Here is a 24,968-nt window from a genome sequence, read left to right as displayed (position 1 = left end):
AGTGATCAGAGAGCCCCAAAGCTGCTCGTGGGACAGAGTGATATGCATTCTTTATTGTGGTGTAACAGTGATCCAATATATTACTGTCTCTGGTGGGACATGTGATGTGCTGTCTGTATTTTGGCAGTTCACGGGAGAGATTGGCTTTATTAAAGTCCCCGAGAATGATTAAAACAGAGTCCGGGTGTTGTTGCTCTGTCTCTGTGATCTGATCAGCGAGTTTCTGTAAAGCCATGCTCACGTGCGCTTGCGGAGGAATGTAAACACTCACGAGAATGAACGAGTGGAACTCCCGCGGCGAATAGAACGGCTTACAGTTAATGAAGAGCGCTTCTAGATAGGGACAGCACATCTTCTTTAACACTGTTACATCTGTACACCACCTTTCGTTGATGTAAAAACGTCCCGCTGCCGCGTGATTTCCCCGTTGATTCTGCGTCGCAGGTCCGCTCTGAACAGCTGAAAGCCCGGCAGATGTAGTGCGCTGTCCGGAATGGCGTCATTCAGCCAGTGAAACATGAAACACAGAGCAGCAGAGTTTGAAAAATCCTTATTTGTCCGGGAGAGCAGAAGGAGTTTTTGTTGGGTCTGAATCCGCGCTGCCTGAGCTTCACGAGCGCGCCGGCTCGCTTCCCCCGTCTGCTCGTCCTGAAGCATCTGAACAGCGCCGCAGCTCCGCCGACAACAATGTCCAGCAAAACATCAGAATAATCGAAAACCGGTGAAATATCGGGTGGTGTGTACTTCCGAATGTCCAGCAATTTGTCTCTGTTGAAACTGATTGCAGGGATATAAGTAAAGACAGGACAAACTAACAAAAACATAAAAACAACTGCGGAGCACGCCACGGAGGCAGCCATCACCGTCTGCGCCATCGTACTGTATTCTTATATAGAGAAATGCTTGGTGTTGAGGATATAGCCTCCATAAATAGCACACTGGTGTTTTCGTTAATGCAAAGTTAGGAGGGGCTGTTTCATAGTGGACCGTTGCACTGCAGCTGTCTTCTAGCCATGTTTCGTTAAGAAAGATATAATCCAGGTTGTTTGAGGTTATGAAGTCATTGATTAGAAATGATTTATTTTTTAGTGAGCGAATGTTTAAAAATGCTAACTTAATGGCATTGCATTTTGTCTCAACAGCAATATTAGTTTGATGCATAACAGGCCGCAGATTAGATGAGTCAGCCGTACGGCTTGAGAAGGCCTTAGACTTTCTATCACGTGATAGCTCTGTGGGCAGGGCTCAGCCGTGATGGTGTCCATGAGCAGTGCTTGTTGTGGCTGCGTGGTGTTATCAGTGTCCTTGTGGGTTGTGTCAACCACATGATGACTCGGAAGCTGATATGAAGTCCTGTGGTCACTCATACTCTGTCCAGGTGTGTGTGTGCCATTCAGGTTGAGTGGTTTGGCACACACTACTGAAGGATGACGGATGGAGAAGTAGATGTTGTCCTTTAGCACTCTTGCACCAAGTTTGTTTAGGTGGTGGCCATCCAGTTTAAACAGTTGTCTATGGCCCCAGAAAAGATTGAAGTTATCGATGAAATTGACTCCTTTTAAGCTGCAGATTCTTTGTAGCCATGTGTTCAGCCCAAGCAAACGTGAAAACATATTAGTTCCTCTTGCTGGGAGTGGCCCACTGATGAACGACTGAACTTTAAGTCTTCGAAGTGTTTCAAAGAGTTCACTGAAGTCCTTCTTAAGGAGTTCTGACTGCTCTTTCCGAATATCATTCTTCCCCACATGGATGATGATTCGATTTGCAGTCTTGTGCTTCATTAGAATTTTCCAAAGTTCCTTGTTCAAATCAGAAACTGTTGCTTGAGGAAAGCAGAAAGTTGCTGTATTTCTGCTACTGATGTTTCTGATAATGGAGTCGCCCACTATCAGAGTTCTGGGCTCGGCTGCACTCTGAGCTGAATCCCGCTGGCTGCTCGACCTTGAGCGCCTGTTTGTAGCGATGTTAGCTGCTGGCTGATCCGATCCATGTTTAATCACATTTGGGGATTCCTCACCCGCATTCATTAATGCTTCAAATCTGTTCTCAAGATGTATAGGGGGTGGTAGAATACCAGTATTCACAAGCCTTGTCATAGCCGTATCTGGGGTAGAGGATGCTATGGCAGCAATACGAGAAACTCGTGACAATCTGATGTCTCTACTGCCTTTGGGTCTCGCTCCCTGTTTGTGCCATCGATTAGTGTGACAATCAGTTTCGGCTTGTTCCTCTACACTTGGTATAAACTGTTGAGATTGACTAGATTCATGGGACTCACCGGCTGTATGCTGAGGGGGTCCGTGATGACGGTCTGCTGAGTGTTCTGCCTGTTTTGGAAGTCCAGAAAGTAACTTTGTTTCAAGAACCGCAATCCTTTGTAGAAGTTTGTGGCAGTTCATGCAGCAAGTAGATTCAACAGGAGGCATTTTATTTCTCTTCTGTTTGAATGTAGGCAGCTGTGTTTTCCCTTCTGCGGAATGTAAGCTGCTGGCAGTGGGAGGCAAAAGTCTTCTTTTTCGTGGTATTATTCCAGTCCCAGAGAGTTTTTAGTTTTAGTGTTTGTGCCAAAAATATGTTTTTGAGCACTGTGCTGATCTGCTGAAGTAAAAATCTTAGAAAAATCAGAGAAAAGTACAGAAATAGGAAGCAAAGCGCAGAGCAGTAAGCAAGAACGTCCGAACGGTAGCGAAGCCGGAAGCAATTTCGGCTTCGGAAGCAAAAAAAACACAGCGACTTTTCAACAATAGCACTGGTGCAAAATAGCCAAATGCAAACTATTGTTATTTTTTAAATATTGTTATTATTTATATATGATTATAATGTTTAGCAATGGTCATAATTAGCTTTTATTTTTATACTTCTTAATATTCATTTTAATTTTAATAATTGTGTTTTGTGCTTGTCATTTTTTGTGCTTTGTTAGTTTTTGTTTGTTACTTAAAAGTTATTTTAGATTTAGTTTTAGGTTTAGTTTACCTCTTATGTTCATAATTCAAATTTCACCTAATATTTATATTTTATTTTATTTTATTTTATTTGAGCTTGATTTCAATTAACACAATTATTTTAATCATTCTGGTTTTGGTTAACAGTAACAACACTAATGTGAGAAACTCTGTAGCAAAAATGCATTAAATTAAGCAAATTAAGCATTGAATACAGTTGTGGCTGCTTCATGTAGTACACAGCTTACACTTCAGGCTTAAATTTCATGTTAACTCTATAATATCACATTTAACAGACCTTGAGTAGTCTAATAAGACACTTTAGTCTCCTTTTCTACTATAGATTTTTTTTTACTTTTCATTTCTATAAATTAGATTGGAAGGTTAGATTGGAAGTGCCATGGCAGGGGCATTGCAGAAATGAATCGTTTGGTCAAAGGATTGAGAAGACTAATACGAGAGACTGCAAAATTGAAAGTGTGGATAAAACTGCACGCCTAGCTATTCTGAAAGCCGAAAAGACAGATGCTTGTCTTGCCATGCAAGCAAAGAACTTGATTTAAAAAAAAAAGAAAACAACAACAACACACGAGTTTCATTAAACCCTTTATGATATGTATTTTGATTAAATATGTGACCTTGTGTGTGTAATGTGTTTTTGTTTTCAGAGCGCAAAATTCCACCAACTTTCACTAAGAAACCCTCCGAGCACATTGAGGATGCCGAGGGAAAATTGTTGAAGCTTGAGGGTCGAGTATCTGGGTCACAGCCTCTATCTGTAAGCTGGTATAAAGATAATAGCGAAATCGGCACTTCTGACATCTATGACATTTCCTTCAAGAGCAACACAGCTGTGATGTGTCTCAAGAAAGCCACAGTCACAAACAGTGGTGTTTATACATGCAGCGCTTCTAATGAAGCTGGCACTGTCTCCTTCCAGGTGGTGGTTAACATCACAGGTAGTAAATATTATCTTACTGCATGATTTCTTATTTCTCACTTGTCAAATTCCCTTTTCTTCTTTGCATGTTAGTTTCTGGTAATTCTGTTTCTGTGATGTGTATTACATTCCACTTTCTGTTGTACTGCATAAACATGACCTCCCCTACTTTTCACTGAAAAGCACAGGTAAAAATACTATAACTGTTCACTTTTTTAATATCTAGAGCAAAAAAGGCCACCGACTTTTGACATTCCCCTTAAACAAGTGACAGTGAGTGAGGGAGAAAGGCTAAACCTTAGCTGCCATGTCTGCGGGTCTCCCCCAATGAAGATTCAGTGGATGAAGGACAGAAGGGAGGTCACATCCTCTGCTAACACCAAGATGATATTTGTGGATGGCACAGCCACCCTGGAGATAAACCAGACATCCAAAACTGATGCAGGAGATTATCTGTGCAAGGCAACCAACAGTGCTGGTAGTGAATTCTCCAAGACCAAAGTCACAATCAAAGGTAATTAGAAGACTATTGTAAATCTAACTTTTCTGTAATAATCATAATCAGTGCATATTTCAATGCAGCCAAGTTAAAAATATAGCATGTAATAACCAAACTTATTCTTGGTTTGAATTCACATTTCATTAGTTTCTTTGTTTAATGTTCTACTTTTGGGTGTAATATTCTCAACTTTTCTAACAGTACCAAGTAGCATTTAAGCTAATGTATGAATTTCTTATTTCATTGTCATGTGTTTCAGCATCTTTACCATCTTAACGATTTCCACATCTTGTTTGGTTTGCTCCTTAAGTGCGTTGGATCCATCTGATCTTGCTGCTTCTCACAAAGTTTTACATTTTTCATAGTGCACCACTAAGCTGCAATGTTTTGCTGTGATCTTGATAATATTTTAAGAACATTTGTTTTCACATGCATATTTATTCTTGATTCACCAAGGATCTTTTTAGACATGCATTTTATCTGAACAGCAATGCTTAAGGCACCGATGCTTAGACTTACATAAATTGCTAACTAAGGTGCCCGAGTTTGACCTGTGAGCTTTATTATTTTTGTTAGTGGAGAGATTTTGACAGTCTAAAGCATATGCACTAAACTTGTTAAAATGCTGAGATGTGCCTAGTATTCTTATCTAGATTTCAGTCCATTTTTATAAGTTACTTAATCTGTTGTTACATTGTCGGTTTTAACTCAGATAAAGCAGGTGCAGCACCTGCAACAGCACCGGCAGCCCCCACAGCACCTCAAACAGTTAAACAACGGGATAACTTGTTCTTCATTGAGGAGCCCAAGAGCATTCATATTGTTGAGAGTAAGTTGCTGCGTTCTGTGTGTGAACAGTGTGATAACAGTGTAGATATGTCTTTTTATGATTAGTGTAACATTTTGAATTACATGATGGAATCACATCATATTCTGGATTACAGAGGGTACAGCTACCTTCATTGCTAAAGTTGGTGGTGATCCCATTCCCAATGTGAAATGGATGAAGGGCAAATGGAGACAAATGACTCATGGTGGTCGTGTCAACATTCAACAAAAAGGCCAAGAGGCCAAGTTGGAGATCAAAGAGGTGACCAAATCTGACTCTGGTCAGTACAGATGTGTTGCTTCAAACAAACATGGAGAAATTGAGTGCAGCACGGACTTGAATATTAATGAGAAGAAAGAGTCCAGACCAGAGGTGGTCAAACTGAAGAAGTGAGTCAGAAAATGTGGTTTTCCTTGGCAGAAAAGCTCAAAATCACAATTCTGAAATGATTATAACCTTGCACTCTTTTTTGTTACGTTCAGGACTCCATCAAAGCAGAAAAGTCCAAAGGAAGACAAAGACATTGACATTGTTGAGTTGCTAAGAAATGTAGATCCAAAAGAGTATGAGAAATATGCTCGCATGTATGGAATCACAGACTTCCGGGGTCTCCTTCAAGCTATTGAGTTTCTGAAGAAGGAGAAGGGTGAAGAAAGTGGAAGACCGGTAGATAAATCTATATTGTTTTGTCTTAATAGCTGATCAAAATCTTACGTTTTCCTACACCTTATTGAGATAGAAATCTACAACAAATAGCCTTAATCAGTGCCCTTGTTTTCTGAATCAGGAAAGTGAACATGGAAGAGAATATGATGAGGATTTGGCTAAGCTTGTGTCTGATTTGCAGAGGCGAATGGAACACAGTGAAGTATGTTCCTTCTTTGGGAAGTTGAAGAACCACTGCTTCAATTTTCAGACATATTTTCATTTGGATGCATATGCTAATCAGATGTATGTTGATGACCTAAATGTATGAATGTTTTGTTTTTGCAGCCTGTTACCCTGCTTAAAGACATCATAGATCAGACAACGCAAGTTAACAAAGAGGCAGTGTTTGAGTGTGAAATTAAAATCAACTATCCAGAAATTACACTGTCTTGGTATAAAGATACACAGAAGCTAGAAACTAGTGATAAATATGACATTAAACTCGTGGACGACTGTCAGATATTGAAGATCAAGAACTGTCAGACCAGTGACCAGGGAAATTACCGTGTCGTTTGTGGGCCACATATATCCAGTGCCAGACTGACAGTGTTGGGTAAGTCGATTTTAAAGACCTTGTATTCTTCATTCAAATACCATTTGTGTGCCTATAATAAATTGAGGCACATTACCTCAATATTCTACAGAGAGTCAAGATCATGTGCAGAAACCATCACCTGGTAAGAGGGTAGAATTGCATTGTAGTGGAGTGCTTATTGACACATATTATAGATTTATGTCTTATACCATATTCACTTCAATTAAATGATCAGAATGAGAAGGAGGGCCGCATAAATTGCCCAATCATGTAAGGAAATTACTAACCTCTTCTTGTTTCTCTACCTACTAGCAAATGCTAAGCATCTTTTTATTTTTCCTCTTAGTGCTTTAAAATTGCTTGGCTATAGTGGTGTTGATTGTGTACCAACAAAGTGTTGGATTAAACAAAAAGTGTGTGCGTTTGAAAGCACATTTACATTTCTTCTTATTTCTTTCCTCTTTTCCTTTTTTAATTATTATTTTTATTTCTTTATTTATTTTATTTGAAAACAATGACATTTTGAGATAATTAACCATTCCAAAATGTTTGTTATTTCTAGCTGATCAAATTCAATTCACCAAGCGCATTCAAAATATTGAGGTGAATGAGCGTCAGTCTGCCACTTTTGAGTGCGAGTTGTCTTTTGACAATGCGGTCGTCACCTGGTATAAAGATGCATGGGAGCTTAAAGAAAGCCCGAAATATACCTTCAGGTGTGAGGGACGAAGGCACTTTATGATCATCCATAACGTAACGTCTGACGATGAAGGTGTGTACATTAGTCCTAATGTATTACTTAGTGGCTCAATATACTGTAAATATAGAATTAAGCAGATTTAAACTAAATTAACTTCACTGGAAATCTTTTAGGCGTGTACTCTGTGATTGCGCGCCTGGAGCCTGTTGGTGAAACTAAAAGTACAGCTGAGCTTTATCTGTCAGGAAAAGGTCAAATCTACAGCAGCATCACTTTGTTGCTTGTTTACTAGAGTTTAGTCAACAGCATTTATATTTTATCTTCTTTTGCAGAATTTGAAATAAGAACATGTTCTTTTGGTAAGTGGTTTGTTATGCACTAAATAATTTCTGAGAATTAACCATCTCTAATTTACTCCTCAGTCCCCTACCCCAACTAATTTCTTTACAAATTCTGCAAAATGTAAAAGCAAACTTTATTCAATGAAACCATTAAATAATAATAATACATTAATTAATTAATAAATTAAATTAATCTCAACCTGTCCAGATGTTCCAGATACATCGATACATGTGCCAGATGTGTCATCTGTGATTAGTTTTAAAGGTAAGACTAAAACAAATAAAGAAATGTATAAATAGAAGACCATAATGTCCTATAGTTTCATTTTAACTTACCTGTTACCTTTTGATTAAAAGAAGAATCTTCAGAATTTCATTATGAAGAGAAGTTTGAAATAACAGGTACTATTTCAAATTAAAATTTATGTGTAATGTTTCTTAACCTTTAATATGTAAACTTGGTGAGTACATTAAATACACTAAAAGACTAAACACTAAATGTTTTCATCATGTCAACCCCTGAATGTATCGGTTCACTAATATTACCATATCATTAGCACATTACCTTTTAATCTCAACCTGGTATCATCTAAAGTGGATGTTTAATTAAAATACAACTAATGTAATATAATCATGTTCTAAAGTTGGTAGATTTTCTTTTTTGTTATCTTTGCATTTGCACTAACATCTGAGCTGAACGAGATTTTGTCCAACACTGTTGTTACAGAATTATTATTTATTTTTTTTATTAAAAAATAAAACAATTTTATTATTAAAATTTATGTGTAATGTTTCTTAACCTTTAATATGTAAACTTGGTGAGTACATTAAATACACTAAAAGACTAAACACTAAATGTTTTCATCATGTCAACCCCTGAATGTATCGGTTCACTAATATTACCATATCATTAGCACATTACCTTTTAATCTCAACCTGGTATCATCTAAAGTGGATGTTTAATTAAAATACAACTAATGTAATATAATCATGTTCTAAAGTTGGTAGATTTTCTTTTTTGTTATCTTTGCATTTGCACTAACATCTGAGCTGAACGAGATTTTGTCCAACACTGTTGTTATAGAATTATTTATTTTTTTTATTAAAAAATAAAACAATTTTATTATTGTATGGTAGAGTGTCAGAACTGGACAGTTCAAGCGGAGAATGTTACTTATGGATTCTCTTCACTGCAAGGTACATTGTAGTTAACAGTCTTAGAGTCTTTAACTAAGAGCATAACATTTTGCTCATCTTATTTGTACAGTATGTGTGTGGGCTTTCTTCACTCATCTTCATGATAATTCTTTTTTACATATATTTTGTCAAATCTATTATGTGTATTCCTTGTCTTTTTGATATAACTGGCTATTAAACATCATCACCGCCTATCCCTTTCAATAACCATCTCGTCCATCATTTTCAATTCAGCATCATTAACAGTTTTAATCCACAGGTATTGTGCTTCAAACCTTGTGTGTGTGTATGTTTGAAACTGAATTTGTGTGTCAATGTTCATGCCTAAGAATGTTCTTGTTTTTCATCAGAATTGAAGAAACCCATTGAGGAGACTGTAACGAAACATGTAGTGAAAAGGACAGAGGAGGTCCCTATGAAAGGTATTGGATGAAGGAAAAATGCTTTGCTTATGGCTGTCCCTGATGATCTCTTAACATTTATATATGTAAAGCCAACTGCCTTTTTACATTTTTTTTTTTTTTTTTTACTCCATAACTTACAACATGTTGTCTATACTGAATCAAAAACATTTAACATTTTTGGTTCTTTCCTTGTCTGGGTGTTGTGTTTGTGTATTACTATTATTACTGTCACTGTGCAGTTGTTCATTGTATAATTGCTTTTTATGATTGGTCTTGGTTGTATGTCCATGAATGTGTTCTTCTAATGCTTGTGCAATCATGCTAAAAGCATGGACACTTTGGCTACTTAAACTGCTTAAGCTTTGCAGTTGTATTTTAAAATGTCTGATGTCTTTTATGTACCTGAAGTTATGAAGCAACCAGAAGAGAAAACTGAAACATCCTTTGTACAGCCTCCAGTTCCTGAGAAAGGTATTGTGTCTTTGCTTGAGTGTTATATTGTTCCACTGTTTCTTCCCTCTGTGTTCATTTTTTTTCTACCAAAATATTTAAACCAAATCTGTTTTCCTATTTGTGAGATGTCTGTTTCTTACCATATAAATTGTGTTTGTGTACTTGTTGTATATGTAGCTCTTTGGTGTAAAGATTCATAATTTGCAACTTAATTTTATTTCTATGATTTTATGATATTTTTAAGAACCTGAAGTCAAGAAGCCCATTGAGGAAAAAGTCACATCTGTCAAGGTGACAGAGCAAAAAGAACAACCCACACGCAAAGGTATTACCAGCAGTATGTGTTCTCAGTGTGTATACAATTTTATATATGTTCTATGTATGTTGATTGTATGTATACATATGTTTCTTTTTTCAGTTCAAAATGTATGTATGTTATGTGTATATGTTGATATGTGTGTAACTGTAATTTGCAGTTTCTTGTCATTTTCTGGTTATTATGTAAAGTATTCTTAATGTCTTGGGATTCAAAATATCTTGCACACAGAAATTAAATATCTAAAGCTGCTGTTGTATAATTTCTGTTTGTGTTGTTAGTTTCCTTTGAGAATTTATAGCAATATCAGGTTTACTTAAAGATGTTCTCAAACCTACACCCTCAGAAACTAAACCTCAGGTGCCAGCAGAACCAAAGGCTACAGTGGCTGAACCCAAGTCTGAGCCAAAAGCTCTACCAAAACCTGAGCCCAAGCCTGAGACAAAAGCTCTACCGAAACCTGAGCCCAAGTCTGAGCCAAAAGCTCTACCCAAACCTGAGCCCAAGTCTGAGCCAAAAACTCTACCGAAACCTGAGCCCAAGCCTGAGCCAAAAGCTCTACCCAAACCTGAGCCCATGCCTGTGCCCAAGCCTGAGCCAAAAGCTCTACTAAAACCTGAGCCCAAGCCTGAGCCAAAAGCTACACCAAAGCCTGAGTCTGAACCTAAGCCTGCAGTTGCAAAGAAAGTTGAGGCACCTTCTGTCAAAGGTATTATGTGTAATTGAATCATCTGTGATATTTTTGTGTGTGTGTGTTTGTTTTGTGAGTCAAGCACGTCTGTCTGTGTCAAGTACTGTATGTACGAGTGCCTTACTAAATTTGTTGTATGTTCAAGTCCTTAGACTCTTAGAATCAACCTCTTGTTCAACTTCAGAATATAAAGTTCTCTCTGCTTTATATTTTTGGGTTTACGGTATGCTTCTTTGTTTTTGGTGTTCTTTTAAAGCACCTGAAGCTCCAAAAAAGCCAGAAGCTGCACCTCAACCATCCTTAGATATTAAAAAAGATGAGGCTTTAACTCCAAAGCCAGGCACTACTCAAATAAAAGGTAACTTTAAATCTCAATAGCTAAGAAAATTGCTTGGCATAAGTCTTGCAAGGGATCTTAAAACGATTTCATTTTTGTTTGTTGTCTGTACAAAACTTTGCCACCAAAAATGGTGCTCTTGGAATGCATGTGAAACTCTTATCTTGATCTTTTAATTGATTCTTTTCATTGTACGGGCTTCTGCATTCTAGTGTGAATGCCTGTCTTTGTTTTATGACACTGTTTAACATGTGTTCTTTTGAAGCTTTTGTGGAGATCAAGGAAATAGAAGCACCAAAAGTAAAGCTAGAAAGAAAACCAGAGCCTGCACATGCTGCCACTGAGCCACCAAAGAAAGACGTCTCTACACTACTACCAGATGAATCTATCAAAGATCATTTGCCTGTCCACTCTGAGCCATCAAGTGTAGAGCCAGCTAGTCAGCTTAAAACTACACAAAGCCAGCCTCCTGAACCAGTTAGAAAACAAGTAGTCACAGCTTCACCAGAAGTTATAGTTGAACAAACAAGGAAACAACCTCCCCAAGAAGTTTTCAAAGCAGAGCCAGAGTCTTCAGCCAAACCTTCAGAGCCACCTCAAACAGATCAAGCTAAAAAGCAAGTGCCATCAAAGAGTGAGCCAACCCCTAAAATCAGTGAGCCAGCACTTGCTCACAAAAAGGAGGGTCGTCCACAGAAAGGTATTCTTAAGTCTTCATATTAAGCTCCTTATAATGCCTTGCATTAATGGGGTAGCAATCATTACAAACTCTCTTTAAAGGTGTCTTGTTATCTTATATACTCTTCTTAATATGCTGTTCTTTGTCTGGTATTATTTTTATATTTACGAAGTGGTTGAAGTAAAGGCTGCAGAACTGCCATCTGAGAAAAAGCCTGTGACTAAAGCTAACATGGAGACTGAGATTCCCTCAGCCAAAGGTATGCTCGGCTGGTCATAGGAGATACAAATCAAATTTGTATCTCTGCATTAATAGATCTGTTTCTGATACAAAAACAGATCTCCCACTATTTATAGCATAACCATTATTAACATTTTAATCATAGATATCTGAAGAATTATTTGTAATATTATTAATATATTAATCTACTCTGGGTTAAATACATTTACCTTCAATAACCCAAGCCAGAGAAAATATTGCATTCTGGCAATGCTGGAGAATTAAAGATTATTCCTAAAATCATGGAAATCGCTACTACATAAGATGTTATTTTCACTTTTATTTTGCATTAACAAATTATCCTTTCTAGGTAAATGTAGAAAACTTAGAGATTTAAATGTGGAATATACTTTTTGATGTTGGTATGCATGTTTTATTGAAAATTCTTCTGCCACCATTGCATGGTGCAATCTTGAAAATCTTTCATCTTTAAAGTCTTTGCAGCTTCTGAGAAGAAAACTGACCAATTTCCTCATACAGTGGAAGTAACTCAGAAGATTTCCATGGAGGAAATGTTTTTGAAGGAGGAAATTGTGGAAGAGAGTGAAAGCGTGCCTCATCAACTTGAGGAAATTTTGTCTTATCAAGAGCATATTATAAGGATGGATGTGAGTCATCACAGTAGAGAATCAGCTGCTGAAGATGTAAAGATAATTAAAACAGAGGTTTCCCAGAGGCCAGAACCCTCTTTTGAGCTGAAAAAAACAAAGGAGATACCTGAGATGAAGTGGTCAAAACAAGAAATGCACACTGAGAAAAAGGAAAGGAAATTAGAGATGTCCAATGTTGAAACATTTCCAGAAGCTGTGGTGGTACTTGGCATTGAGACACCTCAGAAAAGGCAAGACATTATGCCAGATAAAAAGAAAACATCTGAAGATATGCCTCTACAAAATAGAGATGACAGCCCTAGAAAAGAGCTGGCCATTCAGAGAGAAATAGATGTTCACAAGAAAGAGTCTATTCACTTACAGCAGTAAGTCACAAAACAAGCGATTACATGAGGAAACCCCTCAGAAATTACCAGAGACAACACCAATAATAAAACCAGAAGAAAAGGGAACTATGTTAAAGGAAGTGCATAAAGCACTTGAAAGAGGTAAACCTTACAGTCTTCAGCAAATGCCTTGATTGGTATATTGCAATCTTTTCTTGAATTTTTTGTCTTCAGGTATTTGCCGAAAAGGCAACTTCGATTTACTTTTCTTTGTCTTATAAGTCATGTGCCTGCATGTTCCTCTTTAGTTTATTGTATCTTGAATATGTTATAATTCTTAATTAGACAAGAAGACCCAGGCTGTTACAACAACTGATTCAGAAGTTGTTTCTCCTGCAAAAGGTACTCAAAGGAAGGCTGGGAGATTTGGTGGTATTACTCTTCAGTTCTTAGTTTAGTGTGTGATAATGTGTCCGTATACTCATCTGTATATGTTCATGGTCTATTTCTTCATTGTGATCATGGCTTACTTTTATTTAAAGAACCAGAATTAGTGAAGAAACCTGAACCAGAAGTCCCAAAGCCAACTGTGGCTCCAGCTGAACAGAAAATATCGCCTCCATCAAAAGGTATACAGCAAATCTGGAAGAACCATTTTCTGCTATAAAAGTCAGTCTTTGATATCATGTATGTTTGTTTTGTATCTTCTTTTGTCATCATGTTTAGTCCAATTACACCTTATTCCACATGTGGCTTTATTATTTTTTAAATGTGATTATGGTATTGTCTTAATTAAAGAGCCAACTGTTGAAAGGAAAACATCACCTGAGGCACCAAAGCCAATTGTGACCCCAGTTGAACAGAAAATATTACCTCCTTCAAAAGGTATTCAAAGTCACATTGTGGTAGAACTCTTTTCTGGTCTGTTTGTTAGTCTTTGGTATGTGTTTGCTTGTTTTGTTAGTCTAATCTTTTTCTGTGCTCATCTTTACATGTTCTTTGTCCAGTCAAATAACGTCTTAGTCATTTTTTATTTGTTATTATTGCTTGTGATTTATGGCATTGTTTTATTTAAAGAGCCAACTGTTGAAAAGAAACCAGTTCCTGAAGTACCAAAGCCAACTGTGGCTCCAGTACAACAGAAAATAGTATCTCCTCCAAAAGGTATTTAAAGCAAACATGTTTTGCTGGTCTATAGTCTTTGGAATGAAGTGTTCTTATTTTTGTTCATCTTTAAATGTTCCATGTCCAGTCAAATAACATCTTATTCCACATTTGTCTTCATTATTTTTTGGTTGTAATTATGGTATTGTTTTATTTAAAGAGCCAACTGTTGAAAAGAAACCAGTTCCTGAAGTACCAAAGCCAACTGTGGCTCCAGTAGAACAGAAAATAGTATCTCCTCCAAAAGGTATATAAAGCACATTTTTTTTTGCTGGTCTATAGTCTTTGTAATAACGTGTGATTGTTTGTTCCTTATTTGTGTTCTTCTTTAAATGTTTCTTGTCCAGTCAAATAACATCTTATTCCACATTTGCCTTCACTAATTTTGGTTGTGATTATGGTATTGTTTTATTTAAAGTGCCAACTGTTGAAAAGACACCATCTCCTGTGGCACCAGAGCCAACAGCAACTCCAATTGAACAGGAAGTCAATCCTCCCACAGGTAGAGTCTCTGTTTTCGTGTCTTCTGTGTCAGTTGTTATTGTTGTTGGTGTTCCCTTTTTGGGTTCTTAATGTGTCTTTGAGGTCTTGTGAATTCTACTTTTTAAAATATCTTTTGAATCTTGTCACGTGATTACATGTTTGTCTTAAAATACTTACTAACCAATCTGACATGTTTCTTAACCAAAATTATGGATGAGAAGTGTCTACTTTTGTATTACAATTTGTTTAAACATTCACCTTAGGTTAGTATGCACATTCATAATGAGAAAATTATTTAAGCAAACATTCACCTATTTTCTTAGCTCAAAGTACCTTCTTTCTTCAATGGACCCCAAAGGAAATGCTTCATAGAATGTCTGAGCAACTGTCTTTTATACAATGAAAGTGGACACGGACCAGGGACTGTCAAGTTCCAAAAAATAAAGGCGAAAAATGCATCATAGAAGCAGTCTATATGACTTGGGTTATATTCAGAGTTTTCTGAAGACATATGATCTCAGGAACAGATTAAAATGTAAGTTAATGACTGCAAATTTAACAGCCATGGTCACCATTCACTTTCATTGAATAAAAAGAACAGCTGGGACATAATGCTATAAATATTTCCTTTTGTATTCCACAGAAGACAAAGTCATATAAAGCATTTTGAAAGATAAAAGGGGAGTAAATGATGACAGAATTCAATTTTTTAAAGTGAATTCCATCTAACTTGTGTGTATTGATACCTGTTTAATCTGAAATTATCTCTGAAACAGATGCAGAAAAGGGCCCTGTTACAGCTCCTGGACCTGCTGGCAAAGGTATGTCGATGTGTGAGTTACATGCCACAAATGAACCTTCAAATGGTTGATTATTAAACATATTCAAATCAGTTATTCAGGCAACACATTTCACATGTCTGCTTGTTGTTCTGTTTGTTTTGTCTAATTTTTGTTAGCTTATTGTTCTTTTTCTTTATTTATTATTATTACAGTTCTGTTCACTACTATCAGAGTTGAGGTTTATTTCATTTTAATTCCAACACAGATGACTTAGCTTCAACTCTGCTGTGTGATATGTGTACAGGTGTCTTATGTCATGCTGATTGTACTGTCCATGTTATGTGATATTGTGACCTTTATCGCCTCAGAAACAACTAGCACCACACAAGCACTTCTTAAACAAAAGAGTAAAATTCACATCAAGAAAGAGGAAAAACTGGACATGCCAACCGTAAAGAAAGTAACAAGAAGATCAAAAGAACATCCGGAAGATCATGAAGTTATATCACTTAAGACAGTTGGCAAGATTCTGTGTGAAGAACCACCAACAGAAGAGGGACCACTTCTCCGGAAAGTTGAGAAAACTGAAATAGTTGGAGAGGAGATGGTGTATTCAAAGGCTGTTACTGAAATCAAACTCACCAGCAGCTATGAAGTCACAGAAGATACTTGGTCATATGAAACTGCTACAAAAACAGAGAAAATATCTAAAGGGGAGAAAAAGAAGACAGAACAATACAAGGATGTGAGGTCTCCCTTACAAGGGAAAACGATTGCTCCTGAAATTGGTGGAAGAGAAGTAGAAAATAAGGGTAAACAAGGAAGTAAAATTCCAATGGAAGATGAACCTAAGATACCTCTGAAAAAGGCAACTAAGTCAATATCAACTGAGAAAGAACAGGAAACTGTCAAATTAAAACCTGTCGAAAAATTAGATAAGGTTGTTGTAGGTCCCCAGAAAGACAGCAACATAGACAGGAGCAAAGATGGTATTGGTGTCCAAAAACATGAAAGGCTTATAAAGGATGAGTCTGTTTCAAAAAAGAAGGAAATAGATGCGACACCTACAGATAAAAAAACTAAAGAACCCATAGTTCCAAAACCTTTTGTGGCTAAAGGTGAAATCTCCAAAGAACCTGAGAAATTTCCAAAGGAAGCAAAGAGAATTCTACCACATGATGAGAAGCCAGAAACTGTTACTCTGAACCCATTTTCCAAAGAATCTCATGCTGATGTAGCCACTGACATGGTTCCTCAAGAGCAAACTGAGAAAAAGCCTGTAGACATTAAGCGTCCAGAGAGACCGGAAACGACACATATCATGAAGGACCCTCACATCCAGGTAAAAGAACCAGGAAAAAGTGAAAAAACATATGAAGAGGCTGAAAAGATCAGAAAGCTAGAGTCACCCCATGAGTATCAGCCCATGAAGAGTACTACTACTCCAGAAAAGACCCAGGAAGGTTCCAAAGAAGAGGGGAAGGGAATAACTAAAAAACGTATTATTCCAACGGATGAAATGAGAAAAGAAGAGGTATTGTTGAAACCTGTAGAAGGAAAAATAATTGCAGAGAAAACTCCTTCACCAAAGGTAGATAAACCTAGTCTTCAAATCTCTCCACTGGCTAAAAAGAGTCCAAAAGAGGAAGATAAACCAGCAATGGCAAAACAATTTGGTCTTTCACCAAAGGAAATGGAGAGAGAAGAGGAAATATCATTGAAGCCTACAGAACCTGCAGGGCTAAAAAAGACTCCTTCACCAAAAGTGGGCATACAAAAACCTAAACCCACTGAATCCATTCCAATGGAAAGAAAGTCTAGTGCAAAATCACCCAAGAAGATTTCACCAAAAGATTCACTTGAGTCTGTAATTCTAAAGAAGGTCTCAAAGACAGTCTCCCCCAAAGAAGAAAAGACTACTCAGGAACCTCCCTTTAAAATGACTGAAGACAAACTGCCAATGGTAAAGGAGTTGTCTCCTAGTGTTTTGCATCTACAAAAGATTCCTACACAGCAAGAGGAGGTAGTATATGAGCAAGAGCAGGAGGTGGTGGATGGTGAAGAAGAAGAAACTTGGGGATGGGAACTTGCTCCTAGGGACAGTTATGGATCCGAAACCTTTGATGACACCTTGGAGGATGGAGCTGTTGAAACCCCAGGAATAGGTGACAAGAAAGGTGAGCACCAAAAGCTCACCGCTGGTATCTTGTGGCTCCCTACAATCGTTCCAAATAATATCAACTCAACTCATCATCCGTTATTACCCCTTAACAAGTGTCTTCATTTTTAAGTGTTTAGCTGTCTTTGATGTTGTGTGTTCTTCCTTTTGATTTATTCTTAATTTTTTTGGTTCATCAAACCCTCTTGATAAAATGTTGTGTGTCAGTGAAGTCCTGTTCTGTCATGTAACTGTTTGTCAATCTCATTTTCATTCCTTCGTCTTTATTCATCATTTTCGTTGTGGGTGTCATTTGTCCTGGGCTGTTTTTCAAACTTGTTTTATTGTCTTTGTCATTAAAATGCTCACATATATTATATCATTTGTATATAATTTATTAACCAATCATTTCAGATCCTTTGCCGTTTTACCATTTCAAGCCTTGCTTAATAGTATAACAATATTTCAAACAGATGGAAAACCAAAGGAGGAGCCAGCTCCAGGCAGAGGCAGAGGACTTAGACGTACGTTCGTAATATACAGTACATGTGTAATATGCATTTGTAATGTTACAGTGCATATATTAATTTTAAAGTTACAAAAGAATCATTTAAAATAGTGAAACTTTTGTGTGATCAGAAATGTAACATTTTTTTCTTTTTTATTGTAGCAAGACAAACTCCATCTCCTGGTGATGCTGGAAGGGGTAGAGGGCTGAAACCTGGTGGTGGAGGTGACAAGCCTCCAGGAGAATCACCATTTGGTTTCCAGCTCAAAGCTGTCCCCTTGAAGTTTGTGAAGGAGCTCCAAGACATTGTGTTACAGGAGGCTGAGTCCATTGGCTCCTCTGCTGTATTTGAGTGCCAGATCTCTCCATCTACTGCTATCACCACCTGGATGAAAGATGGAAGCAATCTAAGGGAGAGTCCAAAGCACAAATTCACATCTGATGGAAAAGACCGCAAACTGGCTATCATTGATGTTCAGCTTTCAGACACTGGAGAGTACACATGTGTTGCAAAGCTTGGCAACAAGGAGAAGACCTCAACAGCTAAACTTGTTGTAGAAGGTATTCATGACTGCTATTCTCAAAGCATCCTTTCTATTCATATAAAAAATTTATATGGCGTCGCCTCTAAAGGCCATTAATTTTAATATGTTGGTACTAATAATGTATGATTGTTGCAAGTGGCATTTCTTCTGTCGTTTCATATAGAATTACCTGTGAAATTCACAAAGAATCTGGAAGAAGAGACCTCCGTGCTTAAGGGCCAGCCAATGTATTTGACCTGTGAGTTGAGCAAGGACAGAGATGTGGTCTGGAAGAAGAACGGACAAGAGATAAAGGAAATTCCTGGCAAAATTCAAATCAATGTTATTGGGCTACAGCGTGCCATCACAATCCAGGATGCGAATAATGATGATGCTGGTGTTTACACATGCGAGTGTGAAAACATCAAAACTCAAACTAATGTCAAGGTTATTGGTATGTATTTGATCTTTTTAACCTTCACAGCTTCCTAAATAGTTTGATAGATGATTCTATGTATTCTTTGGTGAATTTAGAGCCAGTGTGTGAATTTACCCATGTATGTATTGAACAGAAATTGTTAGAGACTGGTTAGTGAAACCTTTGCGGGACCAGCATGTGAAACCTAAGGCCACTGCTGCATTCAAAGGCGAGCTCTTCAAGGACACCCCTAACTGGAAGTGGTACAAGGGTAATGATGAAATCCCTAATGAGCCTACAGATAAGACTGAGGTGAAGAAGGAGGGTAAAGATATCTCTCTTACAATTAAAAATGCCCAGCCTGATGACGTCGCTGAGTACGCTGTGGAGGTTGAAGGCCGCAGATATGCAGCAAAACTAACACTTGGAGGTAAAACAGCATCGCCACCTGAGGACTGTTGATTTCTGCATATATGACCATCTGAAAATGTTGTGTATAAACCTTTTAATCTCTGTTCAGAGCGTGAAGCTGAGATCTTGAAGCCTCTTGCTAGTGTAGAGGTGGTTGAGAAAACGGAGGCCAACTTTGATACTGAAATTTCAGAGGATGATGTGCCTGGAGAATGGAAACTTAAAGGACAGGTTCTGACAAGATCACCGGTAAGACCTTATTCAAACCCCTCAGGTGTCCTAAAACATTAATCATTCCCAGTTTTGGGGAAGCTACTTTTAAACTGAGGCTTCCCAAGCTACAAACTAGTTATAATTTCAGTAGTTAAATAACCACTCTACCCATTTGGAGATGTAATTAAAAATAGCTATCCATGTAAAGCTATTTAAGAGGGTGATATCTTTTTAGATGATTTAAGTCAGTTTTATAATACAAACATTCTTTATTGCCACACACACACACACACACACACACACACACATGTAAAGCTATTTAAGAGGGTGATATCTTTTTAGATGATTTAAGTCAGTTTTATAATACAAACATTCTTTATTGCCACACACACACACACACACACACACACACACACACACACAAAACACAATGCGGATCACAATTAGGATGACATAAGTATTTACACCAAAAGCATCTAGAAGTACAATTTTCTACTGAACAGTATTAATATCGGTATGTAATTTATTTATAGCACATCGTTCAAAAAATTAGCTGATTCACAATTTTCTTCTATTTTAGACATGTGACATCAGATCTGAGGGAACAAAACGATTCCTTACTATCAAAAACATTCAGCTTGATCAAGCTGGTGAAGTTACATACCAAGCTCTGAATGCTGTGACAAGTGCTATGCTCACAGTAAAAGGTAAGAGAAGAATGAATGTCTTTTTAAAAGCATAAGAAAATGTAAATTCAAATCTACAAATGCAGATGAGTGACGATATGGACAATGTTCATTCATGCCTACCAGAGTTGGAAATGGAGTTCACAGTCCCTTTGAAGGACGTTACTGTGCATGAAAAGAAACAGGCAAAGTTTGAGTGCTCCATCAATAAGGATGTGCCTAAAGTGATTTGGCTTAAGGGTTCTGATATTGTTACACAAGGAAATAAGTATGAAATCATTGATGACGGAAAGAAACACATACTCATTATAAATAACTGTGGCTTTGAGGATGAGGGTGAATACAGTATTGAGGTCTTGGGCAAATCATCAAAAGCAAAACTGATGGTAGAGGGTAAGTCGGTTATCATCTTGGTTAGTGAAGTGTTGGTCAAAATACTTTCTGACAAAATTTAACAAGGGTGTTTATTAATGAATAGTCTAACAAATAGCAAATAGAAAACAACACAGTTGCTAGTAAATTCACATTTTCTAATAAATTCACTAATAAATTCACTGGTTTTCAAGTTTGTAGTATATTCATTTATTGCGCCCATAGTCATTTATGCACTGAACAAATGTCATAGGTATGAGGCTGAACTTCACCTCAACATTAAAGGACCTAACTGTGAAGGAAGGTAAAACAGCTTTATTTGAGCTTGAACTCTCTCATGAGAATGTCGCCGTGACATGGTACAAAAATGAAATAAAAGTAACATACACTAGAAATTAAGGAAGTATCACTAGATGATACTTGCCTAATAAAAGCAGAGGCTAAAGGAATATCCACAATGGCTAAACTGCTCGTAATAGGTAATTTTACCTTTATTTCACTGTTTTTCACATTTATTTGATCAGCTGCACCTATTCTTGTTTCCCTCCTCATTGTCTCATTTTTGCATTACAACAAAACCTTTTTATGTAGGTTACTACTCGTATTTTAGTTTCTGAATATTAACACAGCAACCTGTTTTTACAGAGGGTGATGCAAATTTCACCACCAAGTTGCAAGATTACACCGCAGTTGAAAAAGATGACGTCACATTTGACTGCGAGCTCAGTAGAGATGTTCCTGTGAAATGGTTCAAGAATGAAATTGAAATTAAAGCCTCCAAGATGGTGACCATGAAAGTTGAAGGCAAACGAAGAATACTCAATCTTAAGAAAGTTGAGAACAAAGACAAAGGATTATATGTTTGCGACTGTGGAACAGACAAGACTTTGGCCAACTTGAACATTGAAGGTCAGTAATTAAGGTTATATTCCTAAAATGTAATAACGTTGCAATCTTTCAGGGGTGCAAGTGGGTTTTACTTGTTCATTTTGTTCTTAATAAAATGTTTTTAATTCCAGCTCGTGACATCAAAGTGGTGCGACCCATGTATGGCGTTGAGCTCTTTGATGGTGAGACAGCTCGTTTTGAGGTGGAAATCTCTGAAGATGATGTCCATGGCCAATGGAAACTGAAGGGCGAAGTCTTGTCCTCTTCACCTGTGAGCACAGCTGCATCAATAAAATCAGTAAACATCTTGCATAAACATGTGGCAAGATAACTGATATTTTTTCTCATGTGTTTTTTGCTAACAGGATGTTGAGATTATTGAGGATGGTGCAAAACACACATTAACACTCTACAACTGTAAAGTTTCCCAATCTGGAGAGGTGGTCTTCCAGGGAGCGAATGCTAAGTGTTCTGTAAATCTTAAAGTGAAAGGTAGTTAAAATATATATATATATATATATATATATGCATGTACTTTAAAAAAAAAAAAACTATTAATGAAAAGGTAATTCTTCCTGTCTAATCGAATCTTTCTGTTCACCTTTGTCATAGATTTGCCCATTTCTTTTGTCATGCCTTTGAACGATGTACAAGTCTATGAGAAAGATGATGCAAGATTTGAAATTGAACTGTCAAGAGAGGCTAAGGTCGTCCGTTGGCTAAAGGGATCTCAGGAGTTGAAGGCTGACGAAAAGTTTGAAATCCTCACAGAAAGGAAAAGACACATTTTAGTGGTCAAATCTGCTGCCTATGAGGATGAGGCTAAGTACATGTTTGAGGCTGAGGACAAGAGGACATCAGCCAAACTTGTTATTCAGGGTAATGAAAAAAAAATTGATTGCACAGTAATCACATTTCCTTTAGATTTTTTTCTGATCTGCATTTATTGTTCTTCTCAGGTATCCGTCTTGAGTTTGTCAGACCCATTAAAGATGTCACCGTTAAAGAGCGTGAGACTGCAGAATTCAGGATTGAACTCTCTCATGAGAAGATTCAAGTCACCTGGTACAAGAATGATGTGCGTTTGCATCCAAGCAAAGTGGTGCACTTGTCTGAGGATGGCAAGATCCATACTCTGTCCTTCAAAGAGGTGTCTATTGATGACACTTCTCTAATTAAAGTTGAGGCCCTTGGTAAAAGCTCTGAAGCAATGCTCACTGTGCTTGGTAAGTGTTTAAAATGTTTTCTAATACATTTTATAATGACTTTAGTATAACTGACTACTGTTCTTGACAGTACATTGGTGCTGCTTTCATGTCTGTTGTATCACTCTGCAGTCTCTCTTTTTTTATACCAATACAAGTTACAATAGCTAATTGGCACCATCTAGTAACTTTGTTCCAAAACTTCTACTTATAAACTTCTGTGAAAATTGCAATCTGAGGAGTTTCAGAATTAATTTTATGGTGAGCATAAATAATTTGATAGACAACTAAAAGCTCAAGAGTAAGAAAATGAAAACATCATTCACTCAAGAACAAGAAATATGAGGTGGATGACAGAGCTCTTAAAATAGAGGAAGCTAAATATGTTGGCTAACTAGTCCGTAGAGAAAATAACTTTGTGTCAAGGTCTTTGTCACCCTATGTGGGTTCAGTTTTTAGTGCATTACATACAGGGCCTTTTTGTGGTAAATCATGTTTAAAAACTTCACGTCCTCCTCTATATCAACAGAGGGAGAAGCTTACTTCACCACCAAGTTACAGGACTACACTGCAGTTGAGAAGGATGAGGTTGTCCTGATGTGTGAAGTGAGCAAATCATCTGCTCAGGTTAAATGGTTGAAAGACGGCAAGGAAATCACTCCCTCTAAGAATGTCCTCATCAAGGCTGATGGAAAGAAACGTATCCTGACGGTGAAGAAGGCAGAGAAGGCCAACATTGGTGAATATGTGTGCAACTGTGGCTCTGACAAAACAGCTGCTAAGCTCAACATTGAAGGTATGTATTTTTAATGTATTTTATGTTTGTTTTATTAATCCATATATAGATTAATAGATTAAAATGTATCAAATTATTATGAACATCTATAACTTTGCCTCTCCTCTCCTGTTCTTTGCAGAACGTGATATTAAAATTGTCCGTCCACTGTACAGTGTGGAGGTCACAGAGACAGAGACTGCTCGCTTTGAGACAGAAATCTCTGAGGAGGATGTTCATGGTAACTGGAAACTCAAAGAAGATGCCCTGCACCAGTCTGCCGTAAGGGATTCCTGAAATTAATGTTTTTACACACACACACACATACACATACATTATATATATAATTATATATAAATATTTTTTTATATATTGTTTTCATATTATGTCAATATTTTCAGCCCCAAATAAATGTGTTTGTTTCACTCAGGACTGTGAAATTAAGGAGGAAGGCACCAAGCACATGCTTATCCTTTACAATGTTCGCATGGATATGGCTGGTGGTGTGGACTTCAGTGCTGCTAACGCTAAATCAAGTGCTCAGCTCAGAGTTAAAGGTGAGATTCCATTATAATTTTTCAGAACAAAAATAACCTACTTGTGCAACCTTTTTTTTTTTTTTTTTACTTTGGCTAACAAACCAACCTGCATTCTTGTTTCACTGAAAAAAAAACTTACAGATAACTTGGGATTAGTCAACAGCCAATCAGGGCTCAAGACTATTTTAGAAGCCCCATATCTTATCAGGAAAGGGTGGGGGTTATTGGCAGAGCTGAAACATGCCTCCTAATTTATCTGACCACAGGCAGTGCATGGAATCTCAATATGCTAATGATATAGGATCCTGTGTCAATTTTGAATAGTCCTTCAGACTGCAAATTGTGACCTAGTGATAGAGAACAATGAAAAATTGTAGTAGTAGTAGGATAGTCTCTTGTTATTATTAAGGATGTCCATTTCCTCTTCTAAAGCACGCACAATTGGCCTCCTGCGACCTCTGCGGGATGTCACTGTCACTGCTGGAGAGACTGCTACCTTTGACTGTGAGCTCTCATATGAAGATATTCCGGTTGAATGGTTCGTTGGCCCAACAAAGATAGAGCCAAGTGACAGGGTGAGATTCTTTGCTTTATATTTTGTTAGATTTAATTGTTCATTTGAGCATCATAAATTTAGTTTTGTTCCTGTCTGGATTTTCATTGATTACATTGTGATTCGCTATGATGCTATACTTTTACAACAGACTATAGGTTAACTATACAGTACACACACATAGTATGTATATTTTGTTGTCTTAGGGTGACAATTGCAAGTGAAAAGTCTTTATATAAATACTTCCAGCAGTACTTGCTCAAAGTTTCGAGATAACGCTGGGCCATTCTGCCCTGCAGGCGCCCTTCTGGTTATTTTTAACTGCTTCAAGAGTGTTGTTGAAGTGGTGGTATAGTGAACTTCATAATCATTTAGACATTTCATAAAATATATATCTCTTTAATTGTAATGTTTGATTAAAAGGAAATATGCTTCTTATGTAATTATTTATCACATATATATATATATATATATATATATATATATATATATATACTAA

General features: G+C 37.2%; 1 protein-coding gene across 1 annotated transcript in view; it reads left to right on the top strand.

Moving 5' to 3' along the window:
* LOC107698997 (titin-like) overlaps nucleotides 1-24,968 on the top strand; it is a 137,585-nt gene that overhangs the window by 33,686 nt on the left and 78,931 nt on the right. Inside the window, 50 exon segments of the mRNA XM_016500136.1 lie at nucleotides 3,614-3,904; nucleotides 4,112-4,399; nucleotides 5,097-5,213; nucleotides 5,329-5,602; nucleotides 5,696-5,879; nucleotides 6,001-6,081; nucleotides 6,207-6,474; nucleotides 6,566-6,598; nucleotides 7,019-7,228; nucleotides 7,330-7,407; nucleotides 7,489-7,515; nucleotides 7,706-7,762; nucleotides 7,855-7,899; nucleotides 8,635-8,694; nucleotides 9,045-9,116; nucleotides 9,507-9,569; nucleotides 9,796-9,876; nucleotides 10,214-10,278; nucleotides 10,339-10,470; nucleotides 10,552-10,576; nucleotides 10,815-10,916; nucleotides 11,161-11,580; nucleotides 11,747-11,833; nucleotides 12,289-12,836; nucleotides 12,838-12,952; nucleotides 13,136-13,192; nucleotides 13,333-13,419; nucleotides 13,589-13,675; nucleotides 14,115-14,201; nucleotides 14,373-14,456; nucleotides 15,214-15,258; nucleotides 15,588-17,396; nucleotides 17,851-17,901; nucleotides 18,048-18,446; nucleotides 18,594-18,863; nucleotides 18,982-19,257; nucleotides 19,348-19,487; nucleotides 20,032-20,158; nucleotides 20,264-20,530; nucleotides 20,763-20,889; nucleotides 20,891-20,988; nucleotides 21,155-21,418; nucleotides 21,529-21,668; nucleotides 21,763-21,889; nucleotides 22,010-22,276; nucleotides 22,357-22,623; nucleotides 23,132-23,398; nucleotides 23,520-23,659; nucleotides 23,808-23,934; nucleotides 24,349-24,491. Of these exon segments, the coding sequence (XP_016355622.1) occupies nucleotides 3,614-3,904; nucleotides 4,112-4,399; nucleotides 5,097-5,213; nucleotides 5,329-5,602; nucleotides 5,696-5,879; nucleotides 6,001-6,081; nucleotides 6,207-6,474; nucleotides 6,566-6,598; nucleotides 7,019-7,228; nucleotides 7,330-7,407; nucleotides 7,489-7,515; nucleotides 7,706-7,762; nucleotides 7,855-7,899; nucleotides 8,635-8,694; nucleotides 9,045-9,116; nucleotides 9,507-9,569; nucleotides 9,796-9,876; nucleotides 10,214-10,278; nucleotides 10,339-10,470; nucleotides 10,552-10,576; nucleotides 10,815-10,916; nucleotides 11,161-11,580; nucleotides 11,747-11,833; nucleotides 12,289-12,836; nucleotides 12,838-12,952; nucleotides 13,136-13,192; nucleotides 13,333-13,419; nucleotides 13,589-13,675; nucleotides 14,115-14,201; nucleotides 14,373-14,456; nucleotides 15,214-15,258; nucleotides 15,588-17,396; nucleotides 17,851-17,901; nucleotides 18,048-18,446; nucleotides 18,594-18,863; nucleotides 18,982-19,257; nucleotides 19,348-19,487; nucleotides 20,032-20,158; nucleotides 20,264-20,530; nucleotides 20,763-20,889; nucleotides 20,891-20,988; nucleotides 21,155-21,418; nucleotides 21,529-21,668; nucleotides 21,763-21,889; nucleotides 22,010-22,276; nucleotides 22,357-22,623; nucleotides 23,132-23,398; nucleotides 23,520-23,659; nucleotides 23,808-23,934; nucleotides 24,349-24,491 (9,476 nt within the window).

The sequence above is a fragment of the Sinocyclocheilus anshuiensis genome, unplaced genomic scaffold (assembly GCF_001515605.1).
Source record: "Sinocyclocheilus anshuiensis isolate Anshui unplaced genomic scaffold, SAMN03320099.WGS_v1.1 scaffold18, whole genome shotgun sequence".
Lineage (NCBI taxonomy): Eukaryota > Metazoa > Chordata > Actinopteri > Cypriniformes > Cyprinidae > Sinocyclocheilus > Sinocyclocheilus anshuiensis.
This window is presented reverse-complemented; position numbering and strand designations above follow the sequence as displayed.